Source organism: Corvus hawaiiensis, chromosome 19 (assembly GCF_020740725.1).
Source record: "Corvus hawaiiensis isolate bCorHaw1 chromosome 19, bCorHaw1.pri.cur, whole genome shotgun sequence".
Classification (NCBI taxonomy): domain Eukaryota; kingdom Metazoa; phylum Chordata; class Aves; order Passeriformes; family Corvidae; genus Corvus; species Corvus hawaiiensis.
Window position 1 is genome coordinate 1,114,364 of NC_063231.1, and position 17,632 is coordinate 1,131,995.

Sequence of the window (17,632 nt, forward strand, 5' to 3'; positions counted from 1 at the left end):
ACGAGCGGGGCGGGCAGCCAATCGCGGCCGCCCGGCCATGGCGGCGCCCGTGCGGTGAGGCGATGTCGGGGCGCGGTGTGTGGCTGCGGGCGCGGGCGCGGCTGCGGCGCTTCCCGGCGGCGCTGGCGGCCTGCGGGGACCAGGTGGGGCCGGGGGGCGCAGGGCGGCTGCAGGGGCCGGCTCCGGGGCCGGCTCCGGGGTCGGCGGGTCCTGGCGGCCCCCGCTCCCGTCCCGTGTGATTCCCGCAGGCCGCGGCCTACGGGCGGTGCGTGGCGGCGGCGGCGGCCGGGCCGGCGGAGCTGCGGCGGGACGCGTGCCTGGAGGAGTTCCAGGCGCTGCGGGAATGCTTCGCTCGGGCGGTACGTCTCTGTCCCAGTCCCCGTCCCAGATCCGATCCCGCTGCCGGCGGAGGGGGGCGGCCAAGGCCCGTCCTGACTGCGGCTCTTTGCAGGCAAAGGCGACACCGAAGTGACCCCGGAGCCGCCCCCGCCTGGAGACGTTCGGGGGTAATAAAACCCTCAAACCCACCGGTTTGTCCTCAAATGACGGAGCCCCCGCGGCCTCCCCGGCTGCCACCCGCTCCCCGGCTCCAGCCCCGGGCTGGGTGAGGGTCACAGATCGATTTTTATTTATTAAAAAAAGAGGAATTCAGATCAGAATGCTTCAGCTTATTTTATTGATGGGCTCAGCCCGCGCTCCGGGCTTTCCCTCCCAGCGTTCCACCCGCCCCGGGGGAGCCGTTCCCGGCGGGACAAGGCAGCTCCCGCCAGCTTCCAGCCCAGCTCGGGGTGCCCACGCCATTCCCACGAGCAGGAATGTCAGGAGCATCTTTGGTCCCTTATGTTCACACGGAGAACAACAAACAGGCGGGTCTGACCCCGCGGGGCAGGAGCCGGCGGCAAAGGGGATGAAGGAGCCGATCGGGCTCTGGCTCCCTCTCACTTCAGGAAGGCTGCTTGGTGCCACAGCCCGGATCCATCTCCCCAGGGCAGACCTGGAGCCGAGCTCCAGAGCCCATCCCTGCCTCTTGGAGCGGCTCCGGGGCTCTCGGCCGTGGTGCTTGTGCTTGACGACAGCGTTAATGGAGAAGCTCGTTGGGATGTTCAGGGGGTTTAAGGCCACAGTGTTCCGGGCGCTCTTCCCAAAGGACTCCCGAGGCCGCTTCCCTGTGGCTCTGGGTTGTGACATCGTGGGAGCACCAGGCAGGGGCAGTCCCACCCCGTCCCAGCTCTGCAGGGTCCCACTGGACACAGACTCGAGGTCACCAAAGACATTTGGAGGTCAGGAAATAAAACCCACCACAGTGATGAGGTCTGAGGGCTCCAGGCTGGAAATTCTCAGCCCGTCTAGGGAGAGCTTTGGGACTGGATTCCGTACATTCACCGGTCAGGATGTAAAAACACAAAACCCAAAAAACCCACGGGATGAATCACTGGGAGCCTGAAACAACACAGAGCTCTTGGGGAAGCTCTTCCCTTCCTCACTCACCAAACAAATTTCCAGAGGTGGAGCAGGGAGCTGTCTGGATGCAGAACAGGGTGGGGGGAGGCTGGGAAGAGCACACGGAACACAGGAAGAGGTAGGTGTGCATGAGCCGAGCCCCTGGATCCACCTGGCTCTGCCACGTTTGTTCCCAAACTACTCACCTCCAGCAGAAGAATCAAGCTGGGTTGGGAAGGGTCGGGGGGGAAGTTGAGCTTCTTAAAGCACTTTGGAGAGGGGAAGTGGAGCTGGAGAGCACAGAGAGGAGCACCCGGGGAGGGCAGCGAGAGCAGAGCTCCGTGTGATTCCAGTGCGTGGCCAAGAAATCCCATCCCTGGGAGAGAGGCAGCACAACGGCAGGAGTTGTGCCCGGTTAAGGCAGAATTTCTACTAAATGAGGTTCCTAAACCACCACTGTGTCCCAAACGCGTGAGGCTCTGCTCCCGATGCAACACTGGAGCATTGGCTCCGCTGGTCCTCAGCTCACGGCTCTCTGGGGTAAAGTCCTTCCCGAGGTGTGGATCCCAGGTCCCCTCGGCACAGCCGGGGCGATGGAGCCCCTTCCCGGTTCTGAGAGGAGTTGGGAGATGGTTGGAGAAGGCAATTTGATATGGATGAGATGCTGGAAAAGGTCCTTGGAGCCCTTGGAGCAGTGGCCTGGCAGGGAGCCGATGGCAGCTCTGGAAGGCAGGGGACAGCAGGAATGTCGCTTCCAGTGTCGCCATCCCCTCGGCCACCCGCAGGCACACGCTGGGGGTGCTGCTGTGGAAGCCCCCAGGATGGTGCTCAGGGATCCAAGGAGATCCTGTGGATCCGAGCGCTGCGTCCAGCAAAGTGCTGCTGGCTTAGATCTCTCCATGCCTGAGCAACGGCCCAAAATCCACTGGTGAGCCTGAGCCTTCCCTGTGGAGCACGGCCACAGCCACGTCACGGGCTCCTGTCCTGTGTCACCTGCTGGATGTGGCGGCTGCGCACCAGGTGCTGCGCGCCCTCGGCCACCCGGCTCAGCCGCGTCTCCAGCGCGCTCCGCAGGTCGTTCACCTTCACATCGGGGAGGGGGTTCAGGCCGATCAGGACCCCCCCGGCTCCCGGGGCAGCCGCCGCCTCCTCCTCCTCCTCCTCCTCCTCCTGGTCGGGAGGCAGCAGGTCCCGTCTCCTGCGGCGCAGGTCCAGGCCCCCCTGCAGCTTCAGGTCCCGGTTGGGTTTGACGTCGCGCTCTGGCTGCTGCGGATCCCCGGGGGTGGCCGCTCTGTTCTCGGGCTTCGGCGCTGGAGCATCCTGAGGGCCGGGTTTCCTGTCGGCGCCGTTGGAGGGACCCCCATCCCCACGGCCCTGGCGGCCCCGCGGCTCCTCCCGGGGATCCTCCTCCTGCCCGTGCCCATGGCCAGGCGGGCCCCGCTGCAGCCCGCCCGCTCCCCCGGCCTCCGCCCCTCTCCGCCGCTCCCGCTCCCGGGGGTGCTGCTCCCTCACTGCCACATTCCTGTTACTGGAAGAGTCCGGCACCACTGCCAGGTCCTTGGGCTCCACCTGACTCAGAGCTTTGGCTTTAAGGTCTATTCCTGAGTCTCTTTCCAAACTCTTTCCTGCTACTCCCTGAACTTTGGCAGCCCCCGGCTGTTCTCTTTGGATGGGAGCTGTAGCTGCTTCCACGGCTTTCAGGAAATTCTTCTTCTCGTGGACATCTCTTCCAGCTTTGGCTTCATGTTCTCCTCCCAAATCCTCTGCCAAGGGCTTTTTCTCCAGGTGATTTCTGGCTGCTGGAACACGCTGGGCATCCCCGTGGAGGGGATCCCGGTTCTCCGCAGGATTCTTAACGGCTCTGTCATTCTCCTGCAGTGGCACCTTCCACTCCTTGGGAGGCACCACAGGAATGTCACGCCTGTGCCCAGCCTCTTCCAGCCTCCCCACAATGTCCCTCTGCTGCTTGGTGGAATCAGGGGGCTGCTGGCCCGGGCGCTGCTCCGTCTGCTCCTTGCTCAGCGGCTTCCCGGCCGTGTCTCCCTTGGCTCCGAGCCCCTCGTCCTCCCTGCTCCTGGACAGGGGCACGGCAGGCTCTGGCTGCGCTTCCGCTGCGGGACAAAACCGACATGGAAAAGGGTTTGCTCAGGACATTCTCTTCTCCTGCCACCACATTCTGTGCAACACGAGATGAGGCCACACGGGAGGACGAGCAGAGCTGTGGGGCATTATCCCTATGCTCGGGGCTGCATCCCCACCTCCAAAGCCAGAAATGGCTGTGCAGTGGACTTTGCCATGTGCCAAAGGAATGCAGATCTCTCCCAGCCTGATTTTAGAGACGCTCTGAGCCCTGAGCACTCCACAGAGGCGTCCTGCTCCCCAGCCATGTCCTTACCTGGCTTTGGCTTCTCCTCTGCCCCCTCCTCCTGCCGCTGCTGGTGGATCTCCTTGTGCTGCTCCTCGATCACCGCCAGCAGCTTTGCCTGCTGGTCCAGGAGCTGCTTGTGCTGCACCTGCTGCTCCTTGATCACCTGCAGCAGCACATTGTGGTCCAGCAGTTTTGCTGGCCCTGCTTCTGGAAAAGGGGAAAAAGAGAGAGGAAATAAAACCTCTGTGACCCAAAGCCCTCAGAAATCATGTCAGCTCTGGATGGGCTGCAGGGGCTCTCCTTGGCAGGAAGATCCGACTCCACAAACCCTGCCAGAAGACAGAGAAGGAAGCTGGAAGAGGATGGCATGAGAGCAAGGGCCTTGCACACAAGTCCAAGCTCAGGCTCCAACCCCCCCTTGCCAGGCAGAGGTTGGAGGGAGGAGCTTAGCCTGAGGAAGGGCTTTGCAGCTCCAGCTCCGACGCCCCAGGGACAGAGCAGCCGGAGCCTTGAGGGGAAGGAGCAGACTGGGCTTTTCCCTGTGATGTCCTCAGGTGTCCCCATGTGCCCCGGCCCACGCCCCTCCCACCATGCTGCCGGAGCGGTTTCACTCCTGTCTCCCTCTCCCCAGGGCTCTGACACCAGGGAGCAGCCGGGCCCAGGTGCCAGCATGATTCAGGTCCCCAAGTAGCCCTGCCAGGTGTGCCAGAGGTGGGACAGGCACCACCTGCTGCCACTGTAGCAGGGACTGTGGCCTCAAGACACCGTCCTGCAAAAGAGAGGGATCCAGGGGGATCCGGGTGCCCCCGTCCCCGCACGCTCTGGGACACATGCTCACCCCCCAGCTTGGTCTCCACCTTCTCCTGTTTCTCCTCAGTGTTGCGGTTCTCCAGCGGTTCTGCTCTCTCTGGGAGGGGCAGCTCCTGCTTTTCACCTGCAAAGGACGACAGAGCTTTGCTGTCAGTGCAGATGTTCCCTAAAACGCCTCCGCGTCGTCCGACACCATTTGTATCCAACCCGACGGCTGCGAGGGAAGTAATAAACCCAATATTTAACAATCCCATGCCTGGTGGCAGCGAGCCAGCACTAACTACCTCGGCCAATTAACATGCAAGAACAGCTCTAACTGGCTTTTAGATGGGCACTTGGCAATGTGTTCCCTGTCAAGATCTCCCGGCTCCGTGTCCCCGGTGATTTGGGAGCCGTGCAGGAACAGCACGGCACCTGACATTCTGGCGGGTAGCGAACAACTGTTTGACAGCTCTTGCAGTAGCTGTCAAAGCCACCAGATTCCTCCTTTCCCGCAGCAGCTGCCGGAGGGGCTGTGCACACTCACGTGCTCCACTCGTGGAGTTAAAAGGAAGCACCGGGATGGAGATGGGAATGACCAAATTGTCCCGTCTCCAGGGGGATTACAGGCCCAGAAGAGCTTGCTCAGATGAACTGACGTGGAAGGAGCTTACCAGGGTCTGCTTCCTTCTCCATGGACTTTTCAGCCTCCTCTGCTTTCCTGGGGAGCTGGAGCTGTGACTTGTCCCGGTCAGCAGCCTCGGCGGTGTCACCGTCTGGCACGGCCACCTGTGCCTTGCCTTCCAGCCTGGCTTTCCCTGGCTCCAGATCCTTGTAGGGCGGCCTTCCACCCTGCTGCACCGCTGCCTCCGGGACCTTCTGCAGATTTGGGACGGGCCCGGCAGTCCCTCCCCGCTGCTGGTTCTCGGCAACCACTTCCTTCCCTTGTTTTGGGCCCGGTGCCTCCTTCTGGGACTTCAGCCTGGCTGGCTCCTCCAGCAGATGGTCCTTGGCTCCTCCGGGAGCCACCTTGTTCTCGTTGGATTCCTCCCGCTCCCGCCCCATGTCCACGACCACCTCATCATGTGGGACTGGGGGCTCGTGGCGATGAGCTTCCCCCACAGGCAGGGCAATCCCTGGGTGGACAGGCAGGGTCAGAGGCAGCAGGTTCCCAGTACACCCAGTACACCCAGTACACCCAGTACAGCCAGCTCCATGCTGCCCTTGTCCAGCCCTGCCTTCTCTCCCTCATCTGGAGGCCACATTCCCAACAAGCCTCCAGAGCATCAGACACTAAATCACCTTCAATCCACCACGGAAGTGGACTGAGGGGAGGAGGGTAAGGAGCAGAGTTCAGGATCTGTATCTGAAACAGTCCCACAGCTCACACCCCCAGCTCCCAACCCAGCCCCCTTTCCCAGGATCACCTTTACCTTGATCGGGACGGTCCAGCTGCACTTTCTCTTCCACCTTTCCTCTCTCCTCCTCCCTCTTGGCGACCTGCACAGGCACCTTGATCTGTGGCTGCTCCATCTCCTCCTTCTCCTCGGGCACTTTGGGTTTATCACGGTCATCCTCGGGCTCCTCCACCACCGGGTTCTGCTCTGCAAACACCGGATGGGGACAGGGATGAGGTCTGGGATCTGGGAGTCTCTGTGTCTGTCCCAGCCCCCTTCACCCACCCAGCCCAGCCACTGGCTTCCCTCCAGCCTTAGCACGGTGGGGCTGGGGGAGCTTTTGTTCCGGGGTCAGCTGGTGTTTTCCCTGTAGTGGGTTTTCATGGAGCTGCCGGCAGGGAAGCGTGGCTGGGATGGAGCCGGGATGGAGCCGGGATGGAGCCGGCTGCTGCTGCGAGCCAGTGCCACCAGATGGTAGCATCCCCCCGGCTCCCTGCCCCGGACCCCCGGCTCCAGGAGACACCGAGCCGGAATCCAGACCCGGATCCTCCGGCATTGGAAGAGACAGAGCTGGGATCCAGCCCCGGACCCCCCAACACCAGAACCCGAGCTGGGGTCCAGCCCAGTCCCGCTCCCCCGCTGCTGTATGCTGTGAAACATCTTAAAACCGCTCTTATTTTGATTTTTCCCCCCTTTTAGTGCCGGAGTGTTCCCACAGCCCTTCAGACGCCTCTCGGAGGAGGGGTGGGGAGGTTTCCTTTTCCCGCAGAAGTTTTGAAGAGGGGGATTAAACAGGCATTAATTAGGAGAAACTCCTGAGGGAGATGGGGGAGTTTCCCCCCACCTTGCCCTCAAAGAGATGGAATGTTTCTGGAAGACACATCCCAGTCAAACCAGTCACTGTGTTCAGCACTGGTATGACCAGCGTATTCCACATGGAATCTTTTGCACATTCCATGGAATGGGAAGGGTCCCTTCCACCCACAGCGTGGCAGAAAACCCACACAGGGAGTGAACTCTTCCTGTGGAGAGCAGCAGAGAAGGAAATCGAATTGTTTCCCAGCAGTGAAGTTGTTCTGCAGATTTTTTTCCATCCAAAAAACTTAAAAAAAAAAATAAATTCTATCCTCTGAAAAAAAAATTCCCAACTCTTCCCCCTTCGCCCTCCCCCGTGTGATTTCCTTTGGGGAATTAATTCTATAAACATCTTTCCATTTTCTCCTCCCCCTCCGCAGGGCTGGTGCGATTTATTACGAGATGAACTCATGGGAAAGAAGGGATTGCCACAACTTCAGCTGCGTGGGCCTTGCCCGAGCTGGGGTGGGGGGGGGGAGAACAACAAAAATTCACAAAAAATTAAGTACAAACTCCTGGCCCAGAGGGATCTGTGCCAGCAGGACCTTGAGCCTCTCCAGAAACCCGGACTCCAGCCCGGAGCTCCACGCCCAGAGGAGGGATGTGTGTGGGGCTGGCCGGCTTTCCACGTTCCTTTGCTTCGGGAATGATGGTGGGAGGCGAAAAGGACTTGGATTTTCTGAGAAATTCAAGTCTAGTACCCAAGGGTCCCCCTCTCCATTGAGGGACTTCCCAGGGTTCAGCAAGTCAGGGCAGGACACTCCTCCTTTTCAGGAAAAACTGGGCTGCAGGAACCAGTGCCCAGCCCTGGCCGGGGGCCCTGGGAAGCGGGAGGCCGAGGCCGGGGAGGGGAACGCTCGGCACGGCTGCGGATGTTCCCAGCTCAATCCTGGCCCCAATGCAAGAAATTATTTACTCTATTGGAGGAAAGTTTGTCATTAATTGGTTCATGGAGGCGGGAGATGGCTCTGGTCGGAGAGGATCGGAGATCCAGAGAACCCCGACACAGACAGGGCTGTTCCCACAGCAGATGGGAACGACGAGCCGAGGCAGCGAGATGATGTTCAAGGGGAAATAAAAAGGAAAGAGGGGGAAATAAAAAAGAAGAGGGGAGGAAATAAGAAGGAAGAAGGCAGGAAGGTTTCCTTGCAGGCAGGAACGGGAGGAGTTAAACCCAGCAGCTCCCCTGCCCAGAGCAGCAGGTGAACCCCCCGCGGGCCCAGGGCAGCCCGAGGGGCCGGGGGAGGCCCCGCTCTGCTCCGGGAGTGTCCCTGGCAGCTTCCATCATAAATCAGGCAGAGGCACGTTCCCCACTCTGCAAACAATGCAGGAAAAGCCCAAAACACAAACAAAACACAAACCCAAAAGTCTCCACGCCGCAGTAAGGCCAAGCTGCCTCTAAGCCGTCATTTGCTCAGTGGGAGACAAAATTAAGTTCATCATCAGGGCGTGAATTAACAACCTCTTGGGCTGCCTGGAAATCCATCCGGGGCTCCGGGTACTTTGCAGGGAACAGTTTTGCTCAGGCTCTGCCTGTCTTGTTGCCCTCCAGGTCCCTTTGGAGCATCTTCCAGCAACGCTGCGCCTCATCATGTTTTATGAGCGGCCTTGGACTTTACAGGCAAGGCCTGAGAGGCTGTAAAAGCTTTTTGGCTCCCAAGGAGAGGCCGGGGTGTGAGGCAGCACTGGGAGGGTTCGCTCTGACCCCCCAGCTCTCCGGCAGCTCCGCTCACACAAGGGGAAGCCGGGGCGTCCTGCAGCTGATTTGTGTGTGTGCGTGCCTGGGTGTGTTGTGGTTTGCCAACAGCCTCTCTAGGCTGCCATAAAATTTCATGATTAGCAACCTAAAAGCTTCCCTTCTCCCCCCACTCCTGGTTCGGATCGTTGCAATGGTCCCAGGCAGACACTAAATCCCTCCTCACACGCTTTTCCAGCCTCTCGGAGCTGAAATGTGCCTCCACGGCCCCTGCCCTGGGCAGAGGCAGCAGGATGGGCCCCGCTGTGCTTGCCCCCAATCCAGGGGAGCCTTAGGGACAGCACAGGGAGCTCCGGGACACACCACCCACTCCAGAGCGTCACCCCAGGGCTGACCAGGGACGCGGGGTTCAGGACCTGCTCGTGCCAGTGCAGCTCCAGATCTGCTCAAATTCCTTCATCGCATGATATGGAGCAAGATCCAGGAGCTCCTGCCAAGGAAAACGGAGCCGAACAAGCGGGGCAGAGGGCTGGGGGCAAACGCTGCCCTCGGACGCGCCGAGCACCCGGAGCAGGGCAGGGACAGGCCCTCCCCGGGGAGCCCCCGGCCCAGCTGCGCCTCCAGGAGCCCTCGCTCCCCCCGAAACGGGTCCAGATTTCACAAGGTTATGGAATGGCATCCCTGAAATTAGTTCACAGTTGTCTCCTGACGCACCAGCAGTAAAAACCAACCCAAATTACCAGAGGCTGCTGGTTCCTTTTCTGTGTCACAGGCACTATTAAAAGCTCGCTCGCACAAAGCACCAGGGAGAGCCGCCGCGGAGCCAAGCTGTTCCTGCAGCTAAGCAGGATGCAGGAGCCACGTTCCACACATCTCCAGGACTGCTCTGGCCGGGAGTGCCGGCAGGAACCCAGCCTGGCTCGGGCAGGTCGCTTTTAGGGGGCAAGCACACAGATGTGGGGATGGAGGATGCAGGGATGCCGCGCGCCAAACGCAACCCCAAATTTTGCCCCGATCCATGTAACACAGCCCAGCCCATCCCACAGGACACCGGGATGGCCGGAGCGCGGTGCCCGGCACACCGGGAAAAGGGCTCTTGCACAAGGAGCCTGAATCAGGGCTTTGTTACCCAACACTGCACAACGCCAGGGAGAAGATGAAGCAGCAACGATCAAGTAAGGAGCTGAAAAATATTACAAAATCTTAATCCCCCCCGAGACCCTCGAGGGTGCTTTAAATACGGAGAGAAATTGCCTAATTAGCTTTTTTTTTTTTTTTTTTTTAAATGGATAATTGCCTTCCTGAGCTTTCAGAGGCAGCTTAGCAACCTTTTAACAGAGGCGCAGCCGCGGCGCGGAGCGGCAGGACGGGGCTGGAAGGGGTTTTATCCCTTTCCCGAAGAGCTGCTGACAGTAAAACCTCCAGCACCACAGGCTGGGGCTGTAATGGGCACTTGGGTGTCGTTAGGAAAAACACGATTCCGAGGCTGCTGGTCAATACGTGTTCACATAAAAGGCCAATGTTCTAATATTCATAATCCCCAGGCCCACGGGGCAGGGCTTTAATGAAAGTCTCTCCAGTTCTGGGCTCCACAACATCAAAGAGGCCAATAAAACTCCTCTCACACGCTGACAGGCGGGAGGCAGGCGGGGAAGGCAGCGCTGGGGAAAGGCCCTGCAGTTTGCCTTGGATGAGGCAGCCCGGGAAAGGGCACGGAGCAACCCCTGTGCCCAGGGAAGGGGCTGAGCACCCTGTCCCAGAGGCACGGAGGCACCTTGAACCTGGGAGAAGGGGTCTGGAAGAACCCTCCAGCCAAGAAAAGGGCTGGGAGCAGCACCCTCCAGCCAGGAAAGGAGCCTGCAGCACCACCCTGCAGCCAGGGAAGGGGCACAAGGCAGCCCGTGCCCTGGGGAAGGGGCTGAGCACCCACCCGCAGCCCCGAGTGCGGAATACGGCCCATCCGGAGGGCACCCAGGTGCCGGGGGCGGCCCAGCCCGCATCCTGCGCCCCTGGAAGGACAGGATGCAGCTGCTGCGGCGCGTTCCAGGCTCCTGCTCTGCAAAACAAGGCGGGTGAGGACGAGGGGGAGCCGCGGCGGGGGATGAAGGGCACCATTTAACGCCTCTCATTGCTAGTCAAGCCGTCATCCTGCAGAGGCACAGGGAGGCACAGATCCAAGGAACCGCAGCGGCGGCTCTCCCGGGGCAGCCCCACGTCCACCCTGCAGGTCCCTGTCCCCCTTCTCTGCCCGGCTCCATCTCCCCCCTCCTCCTCCTCCTCCCCGGGGATGGAGCCCCCACTGCCAAAGGGACCTCGGGGGACAGCTGAGCTTTCCCTCAGAGCCGCACGGCTCCTCCCTGGGAAGTTTATGACCCGGGAGCACTAAACCCGCCTTCCTCCCGGGTGGGATTATTTAATCCAGCAGCACTCAGAGCTGCTGCCGGCGGGCTCCGGGATCGCTCGGATGATCAGAGCCTGGCATCCCGCTCCGCCGGCCCGGCTCACGCCGAGAAGGGGAGAAGATTCAGCAAACTCCAGCGGACAACGTGCTTTATGGGATTTTTTATTTTCCCAGTCAGAACACGTGTCATTAGCGATTCCTCCTGAAAGGAGCAGCTGTTCTTTGGCCATTACTGCTCCAAAATTAACCAAGACGGAAGAATTCAATCGCATCCCTCCTCCCGGCCCTGCTGAGGGCTCCATTAAGGGATTGGGAGCATCTTTTGCTCGGAGTTCACTGGCATCCACATGCCCGGGAAGGCACACACAGCCTTGAGTAAACCACCAGTAAACCACAAGTAAACTCCACCACGGAGCAACCCCAGAGTGAATGTTATCGGCAGCAGCACCGGTGTGGGAGACGCTCCAAGCTGCCGGGCAGGAACCCGGCCAAGAACGAGGAGGGAGGATAATCTCCAGAAGAGCCAGCCCCTTTCTCCCTTCCGCTCTCAATCTCCGCGAGGATATTTCAAGGCCTCCAAAGAACAAAAAAAACCCCACAGGAGCAGAAGGAAACAAAACTGAACCGAAGGAACAGGACGCGGCAGGGCCGAGGGGCAGCGCGGGGTCAGGCGGCACCTGCGCGCCCCGGCCTCGCTCCGGAGCAGCTGGGAAAGGGAGGAGCGGCCGTAATTCCATCAGCAGCCCCAGCAAACAAATAATAAATAACAGGAACCAGTAAACAAAGCTGAGGCATAATCACAGGCTTTGTCAGAGCGAAAGCCGAGTCCAAATTTATATCCTCAGCACCAAAAAAAGAGGCAGTTCCCATAAATTCCTGTACCTTTGAGGGTGATGGATGGCTGGTCCTTGGGGTGGCACAGGGGGAGAACAGTCCCGCTGGGCCAGGCGGGCACTGTGTTCATCCCCAATGGGGATCCCTGATCTGTCCCTCCAGGGGATCCCAGGCCTGCACCCCACCTTTCCCTTCCCAAAAGAACCACTGTCACAAGGTACCACTGGAGGTCACAGCGGGCTTTTCCTGCAGACAAAAGTGCAGCTTTTCTTTGGAAAAGGCCCCAGGAATCTGGGAAGACATACGGAGCTGCCTGGAAATTACCCTGCTTCTGCCACACTTAAAAAAAACCAAAACCCTTCTCCTTCTTTTTAAGAGGTGAAGCTGGGAACAGGGCTGGGAAACCCAACTCCAGCAAGCACATACCTGGAAGTTTGACCGAATCCTGGTCAATTCTGTTCTCCTCTCTGTCCAGGTGCTCCAAGCCCACTGCTTCCATCCTCACAGGGGTGTCCTCAGTGGCAGACAGAGTGGTGTACGTGCTGATCACCAGCATTCCCAGCCCAATCCACAGGATAATCTGCACAGAGTGCCAGAGGGACAGTTAGCACAGGAAAACCAAGGAGACTGCTCCCCACGGCATTCCCACAGTTCCTCCACACAATTCCAACCTCAGCGCAGTGACATGCGTCAGGGAGAGGAGAGGAGAGGAGAGGAGAGGAGAGGAGAGGAGAGGAGAGGAGAGGAGAGGAGAGGAGAGGAGAGGAGAGGAGAGGAGAGGAGAGGAGAGGAGAGGAGAGGAGAGGAGAGGAGAGGAGAGGAGAGGAGAGGAGAGGAGAGGAGAGGAGAGGAGAGGAGAGGAGAGGAGAGGAGAGGAGAGGAGAGGAGAGGAGAGACAGGAAAAGCAGTTGCTCCTGGCTGAGGTTCCTGTTTGGGTGCAGAGCCATGGGAATGGGAATTTCGGGGGCTGGAAGCTGTTGGAAAGGCGGCTCCTGCATTGGAAGGGCTCAAAAGTGAGTGGACGGGACACAGGGATAGGAAAATGCATATGGCAGACACAAGTCCTGCTGCAAAGACTCATTCCCTGGTATTCCCAGCATGAGAACTCCATGAAACCGGGTCTGGCTGAGCACAGAGGAGCCTGGCCTGGTTACAGCCCCCAGCGATTCCAGGGAGCTGCTCAAAAATCCTTGGTTTTGAAAGCAAGGGTAACATGTCCGCACACCAGACCTGGTCCCAGGGCTCAACAAGCTGCTGAGAAGTGACTCCCTGATTTCTAGAAAGCTAGGATCAAACAGGATAAAAATAGAAGGATGGAATCTGGATCCCATAGAGGGAAGGGCTCTTGGAATTTCTCTACCTCGAAAAGGAGAAAGTGATGAGCAGCAAAAGAATTTTTACAGCTTGTTATGTGATGACAAACTGATCTAAAAGGATCAAATTCCACATGAGTCATGGGAAGTGCTGGATGGCACTTGGACAACCTGGGACAGTGGAAGGTGTCCCTGCCCATGGCAGGAGGTGGAACTAGATGAGCTTTAAGGTCCCTCCCAGCCCAAACCATTCCATGATTCCATGACTCATCTGCTTCCCCCAATCCTCACTGTGCAGATTTACATCCCATTCCACAAAAAGCACAACAAAAAGATGCTTCTCAGCATGGGTAAAACCAGGAATGGCCACAGGGAGCACTTCTACCACTGGAAGCTGCCAGAAAACTGCAAATCAAGGGGAGAGGTGAAATTGGAAGGAGGAATTAAAACACTGGCTCTTCCAGAGGGGGAGGAGGGGCTGATGCTTTCCTCACCCGCCTTGTGCTGAGGGAGGTTGCCCGGAAACATGGAGCAGCATGGTCAGAGCTGGGCCCAGGAGACCCCGGAGGGTCCATTCCCAGCACACCCCGCAGACAGCCCGACGCCTCCGGAAGGAAAAGGCTGGCGGGACGTCGAGCAGCTCTGGATCAAGGGCAGCGTGGCCAGGGAGCAGAGGCCAGACCTTAGAGCTGCTGCAGAGGAAACAGGAGCAGAATGTGCTGCCTGCCTTGCCCGGGGTGCACAAAGAGCAGATATCCTGCCATCCACCCCCCGGGCAAATGCCGAGTCAGCAGGTCCTGCACTGCTGCCCTGGGCTCGAGCTGCTCCACTTCCTCCCCTCCCACAATCCACGGCCCCGGCACAAATGCATTTTGTGCCTGGGAGGCTGTTCTGGCACCTTCCAGAAACAACAGTGGAGAGGAAGAGCGTTTCCACAAAGAGGATCTATTCTGGTGCCACAGGAACCAGGAGCAACGTGGGAGAGGAGGGAACTGTAGGAAACGGCTGAAAACATTAAATGCTTTAAAAGGATTTTTGTTGTTTCTTATCTTAGTGGGGAACCAGGGGCTCAAATGCCTCGGATTGAAACCCCTTTGATTGTTGCACATTTGGAGTTCAGCTGCGAGCTCCCGGAGCAGCGGGTACGGGCACACGTGGCAGGCGCACACAGGCCGGGCTGGCCCTGAGCCGCCCTCACCCAGCTCCCCCCGGCACGCCCCTCCTCACCTACCCCCTCCCCAACTGAAGACCAGAATAAAGAGGTCCATGATTTGGCTTAATTCCATGGAGATGCTTATGACATGGAAAAGCAGGCGGATTGTGCTCAGGGGACCACCGAGGCAATTGAAGGGATGGGAGTGAGGGCTGCAAGGACTCGGGGGCTCAAGGAACCCATCCAGGCAGAGGAGCCACCAATCCCCACAGCATCCAGAGATCCTGGAGCGAGGGGAGGCTCAGCACTGCAGGGCACTTCTGAGCCAAGGTCTGGTGCCATGGGAATGATCTCCCCCAGAGCCAGCAATCTCACCGAGAGCAGAGACCCTTCTGCAGAAGCCCCTCTCAGCAGATATGGCGAGAGGCTGTGGAAAGCCCTGGGGCAGGTCAGCACGGCCAGGGCCTGTCTCCTGGGAGCCATGCTCTGAGCACAGACGGGAATTCAGGAGAGGAAGTTTACGCGGCCGTTTCCTCGGCCGGCCGCGCTCCCTCGGCCCTCCTTCCTCCCAGAAGATGACTCCAACTCTGCACAGCAGAGCCATTAGCTCAGCCCTTCTCCTGCAGCCACGGGAAGCAAACACGCTGCATTTGTGTGGCGTGACGCCATCCCCGTCCTCCTGGACACGGAGCGTTCCGAGGGACGGAGTCACGGCGAAGGAATGCAGAGCCCCGGTCACCGCCGGGTCCCTCCTCGGAGATGCTGTGCTGGGGGGCTGTACCCCGGACATGCAGCTGGGGAAGGTGTGCTGGCCCCTGCGCTGCCAGGGAAGGGCAGAGGGAATCTCTTTTCCACCCGCACAGGAGCGAGCCAAGGGGTCACTTCCTGACCTCCGGCAGCTCCTCTTCCCCAACTGGGACAACAGCAACTCCGGCCTCCCTAGGAGGGGCCTCTCGGACAAGCTTGTGTCAACACTGGGAAGGCAACACCTTCCTGTTGGCAGTTACACACTCTGTTCACAGACCCCCACACGCCCTTCGGCAGCTCTGCCAAACCCGGGGCTGCCGGGAGCAGCGGGACGCGGACCTTTACAGGAACAGATGCTTAACCACAAGAAAGGGAACACTCTCCCTGCTTCACTCACAGCACTGTGTGCCTGACTCCAGCCTTTTGAACTGCTCTGGGACCTGCCTTTCCAACCCAACCCTTCCAACCAGGGCACTCCCAGCCCAGCCTGGCCGAGCAGCAGCTCCAGTCATTCCCAATTCCCCAGCAGAAGCCCTTTGCTGGCCTACTTCCCTCCTTGCCCTGAAATCCTCTTCACTACTTCTAGTGCAAAATCCCTGATTCGTAGCCTCTGTTTGCACCATCTCCTGTAAAAACCTGACCTTCCATGTCACCACCTGCCCGACACTGGAAGCTGCTGGGTGCCAGAAGTGGCCCGATAAAAGCAGCCAGTTCTCAGCAGCACAAGAGCCAAGATAACCCAGAGAAGTGCAAAAGCTGGCGCTGAGGTTCGCTGCTCTGAAGGAGGCTAAAGTTGAAGGAGGGAAGGAGGGAGAACGTCCATGGATGCTGTTTGGACAGGGACAGGAAGGGAAGGACAGCTGAGCCCAGGGCTGTCTCCTCTCCCCCCGCCTGCCACCTTCCTCAGGAGCTGACTTTGATGGAGTGGAGCACCTGATCAAAGGAGAGCAGGAATGAAGGAGAAGACCAAAGACAGAGCTCCAGGGAAAGAATAAATGAGCCTTTGCAAAGACCTGGAGGGAGGAGGAGAGGGTGGGCTCCGAGTTGGGCTGTGGAGGTGGGGAGGTGCTGAGCAGCCCGGCTCAGGCAGGCAGGTGTGTCCTCGCTCCGAGCAGGAATGCAAACCTGACAGGCAATGGATCACTCAGGGAAGGCTGGACAGCTTGCTGCCAGCCCCTCGAGGGGCTGATGCTTTAGATAAGCCCTTCCTCCTTTGTGGGGATTTCTGCAGGACAAACATCTCCCTCAGCCTCGTGACCGGGTTTGGGGTCAGGCATTGTGAGGGCCCCAGTGTCCCACCCCGAGCAGCCGGGCTGAGAGCTCAGCCTGTCCTGAGTGCAGCCTCGAGGCACTGCAGGGAAACGCTCCGGCTCAGCCGGAATAGAAAGCAATTCTTGAAAGTGCTCTTTGTTTCCCTGAAAAACCCAGGCTGGCATTCAGACTCCTGCTCGGGGTTTCACTCAAAGAAGTTCGGAGCTAAGTGTCAGAATTCAGAGTGAAAGCTGGAAAGTTGGACTATTTCCTTGTGTCAGGGAAAGCACAGGGAAGAAAAAAAACACACCCTGCTTAAAAAATTCACGTAGGTTTGCAAAGCCACAAGTCATTAAGCACAGAACAAGCCACCAGTTCTGTGGGCCCCACAAAAACGTGCTGCTCTCCCCTGCTGACTCCGCACTGTGCCCAAAACCTTATTCCCAGCCCAGCACTGTCCTGACTGGGACAGAGGCCTGTGAAAAAGGCAGTGGATTAAATTATTGTTAGAAAAAAAAACCCCCAAACCTGTTAATTTCAGCCCACAGTATTTGCAGGAGCAGAGAGATCAAGCCCAGCAAAGAGCCACTTTGTTTCAGTCCCCGAGGAGGCCAATTCAAACTGGAGCAAAAGGAAAAGTTAAACTTCTAACAGCCTCTGAACGACCCCAGTCCCTCAGAAAATCAACTCCTGAAGCAACACCTCTATGTGTGTGTTCCTTTTTACTATTATTTTGGTTGAAAGCAGAAGGCTGAGGGTCGGCAGCACAAACCACATCGTGGAGCCCTGTTTGTTTTACCCAGCCCGGGCAGGTCGGGATGTGAGGCTTTAAGGTTTTACAGGCTGCCTGGATTTCCTGTTCTGAGGATCCAAAACCTGAATCCCACCAGGAGGAGGACTGGAAGCAGCATTTTATGCACGAAATGACTGTTTCACTTGCTGCTGGAGGGACGGAAAGAGCTGGTGCTCCAACTTGGGCCAGCACCTCTGCCACTGTCTGTGCATCCCTAAGATGAACACCCACCCAGAACAGCTCCCACATGTACTGGGCAGACTGGAGGGGGAGGCTGGAGGAGGTGCTGAGCAGTTTCTCTGCTGCAGCCAAATGGAGCACGTTCCCAGGCTCTGCAGAGGGCTTAGGGGGATGTCAAGCAGCATCAGCACTGACCTGTGAACAAAGCGCATTCTTGTGGATCTTCTTGTAAATAAGAGCTGGGCAGATGAAACAAATGAGGCTTCCCATGGTTGCACCTGTCAGGCCCAGGACTGTTTCCACTGGGGAAGAAGAGGAAAAGTCAGCAAAGGTCTGTCTTTTCCAGGAGTGCCAGAGCAGCAGCACGGGACGGCTGCTAGAGCCCCCGGGCAGGATGGGGTGTGAGTCTGGTCAC

At 58.8% G+C, this 17,632-nt stretch overlaps 2 protein-coding genes across 2 annotated transcripts in view; one reads left to right on the top strand and one right to left on the bottom strand.

Moving 5' to 3' along the window:
- Nucleotides 1-37: 37 nt before the first annotated feature.
- Nucleotides 38-656, top strand: NDUFAF8 (NADH:ubiquinone oxidoreductase complex assembly factor 8). The gene is made up of 3 exons (XM_048323721.1): nt 38-143; nt 249-359; nt 452-656. The coding sequence occupies exons 1-3, from the start codon at nt 63-65 to the stop codon at nt 470-472; spliced, it is 213 nt and encodes a 70-aa protein (XP_048179678.1). The 5' UTR covers nt 38-62; the 3' UTR covers nt 473-656.
- Nucleotides 654-17,632, bottom strand: part of SLC38A10 (solute carrier family 38 member 10) — a 30,819-nt gene continuing 13,840 nt past the window's right edge. The window contains exons 10-16 of the mRNA XM_048323720.1: nt 17,413-17,519; nt 12,207-12,360; nt 6,031-6,201; nt 5,272-5,733; nt 4,647-4,742; nt 3,836-4,015; nt 654-3,551 (exon numbers count right to left, since the gene is read on the bottom strand). Of these exons, the coding sequence (XP_048179677.1) occupies nt 2,410-3,551; nt 3,836-4,015; nt 4,647-4,742; nt 5,272-5,733; nt 6,031-6,201; nt 12,207-12,360; nt 17,413-17,519 (2,312 nt within the window). The 3' untranslated portion in view covers nt 654-2,409. The remainder of the gene's footprint in view (nt 3,552-3,835; nt 4,016-4,646; nt 4,743-5,271; nt 5,734-6,030; nt 6,202-12,206; nt 12,361-17,412; nt 17,520-17,632) is intronic.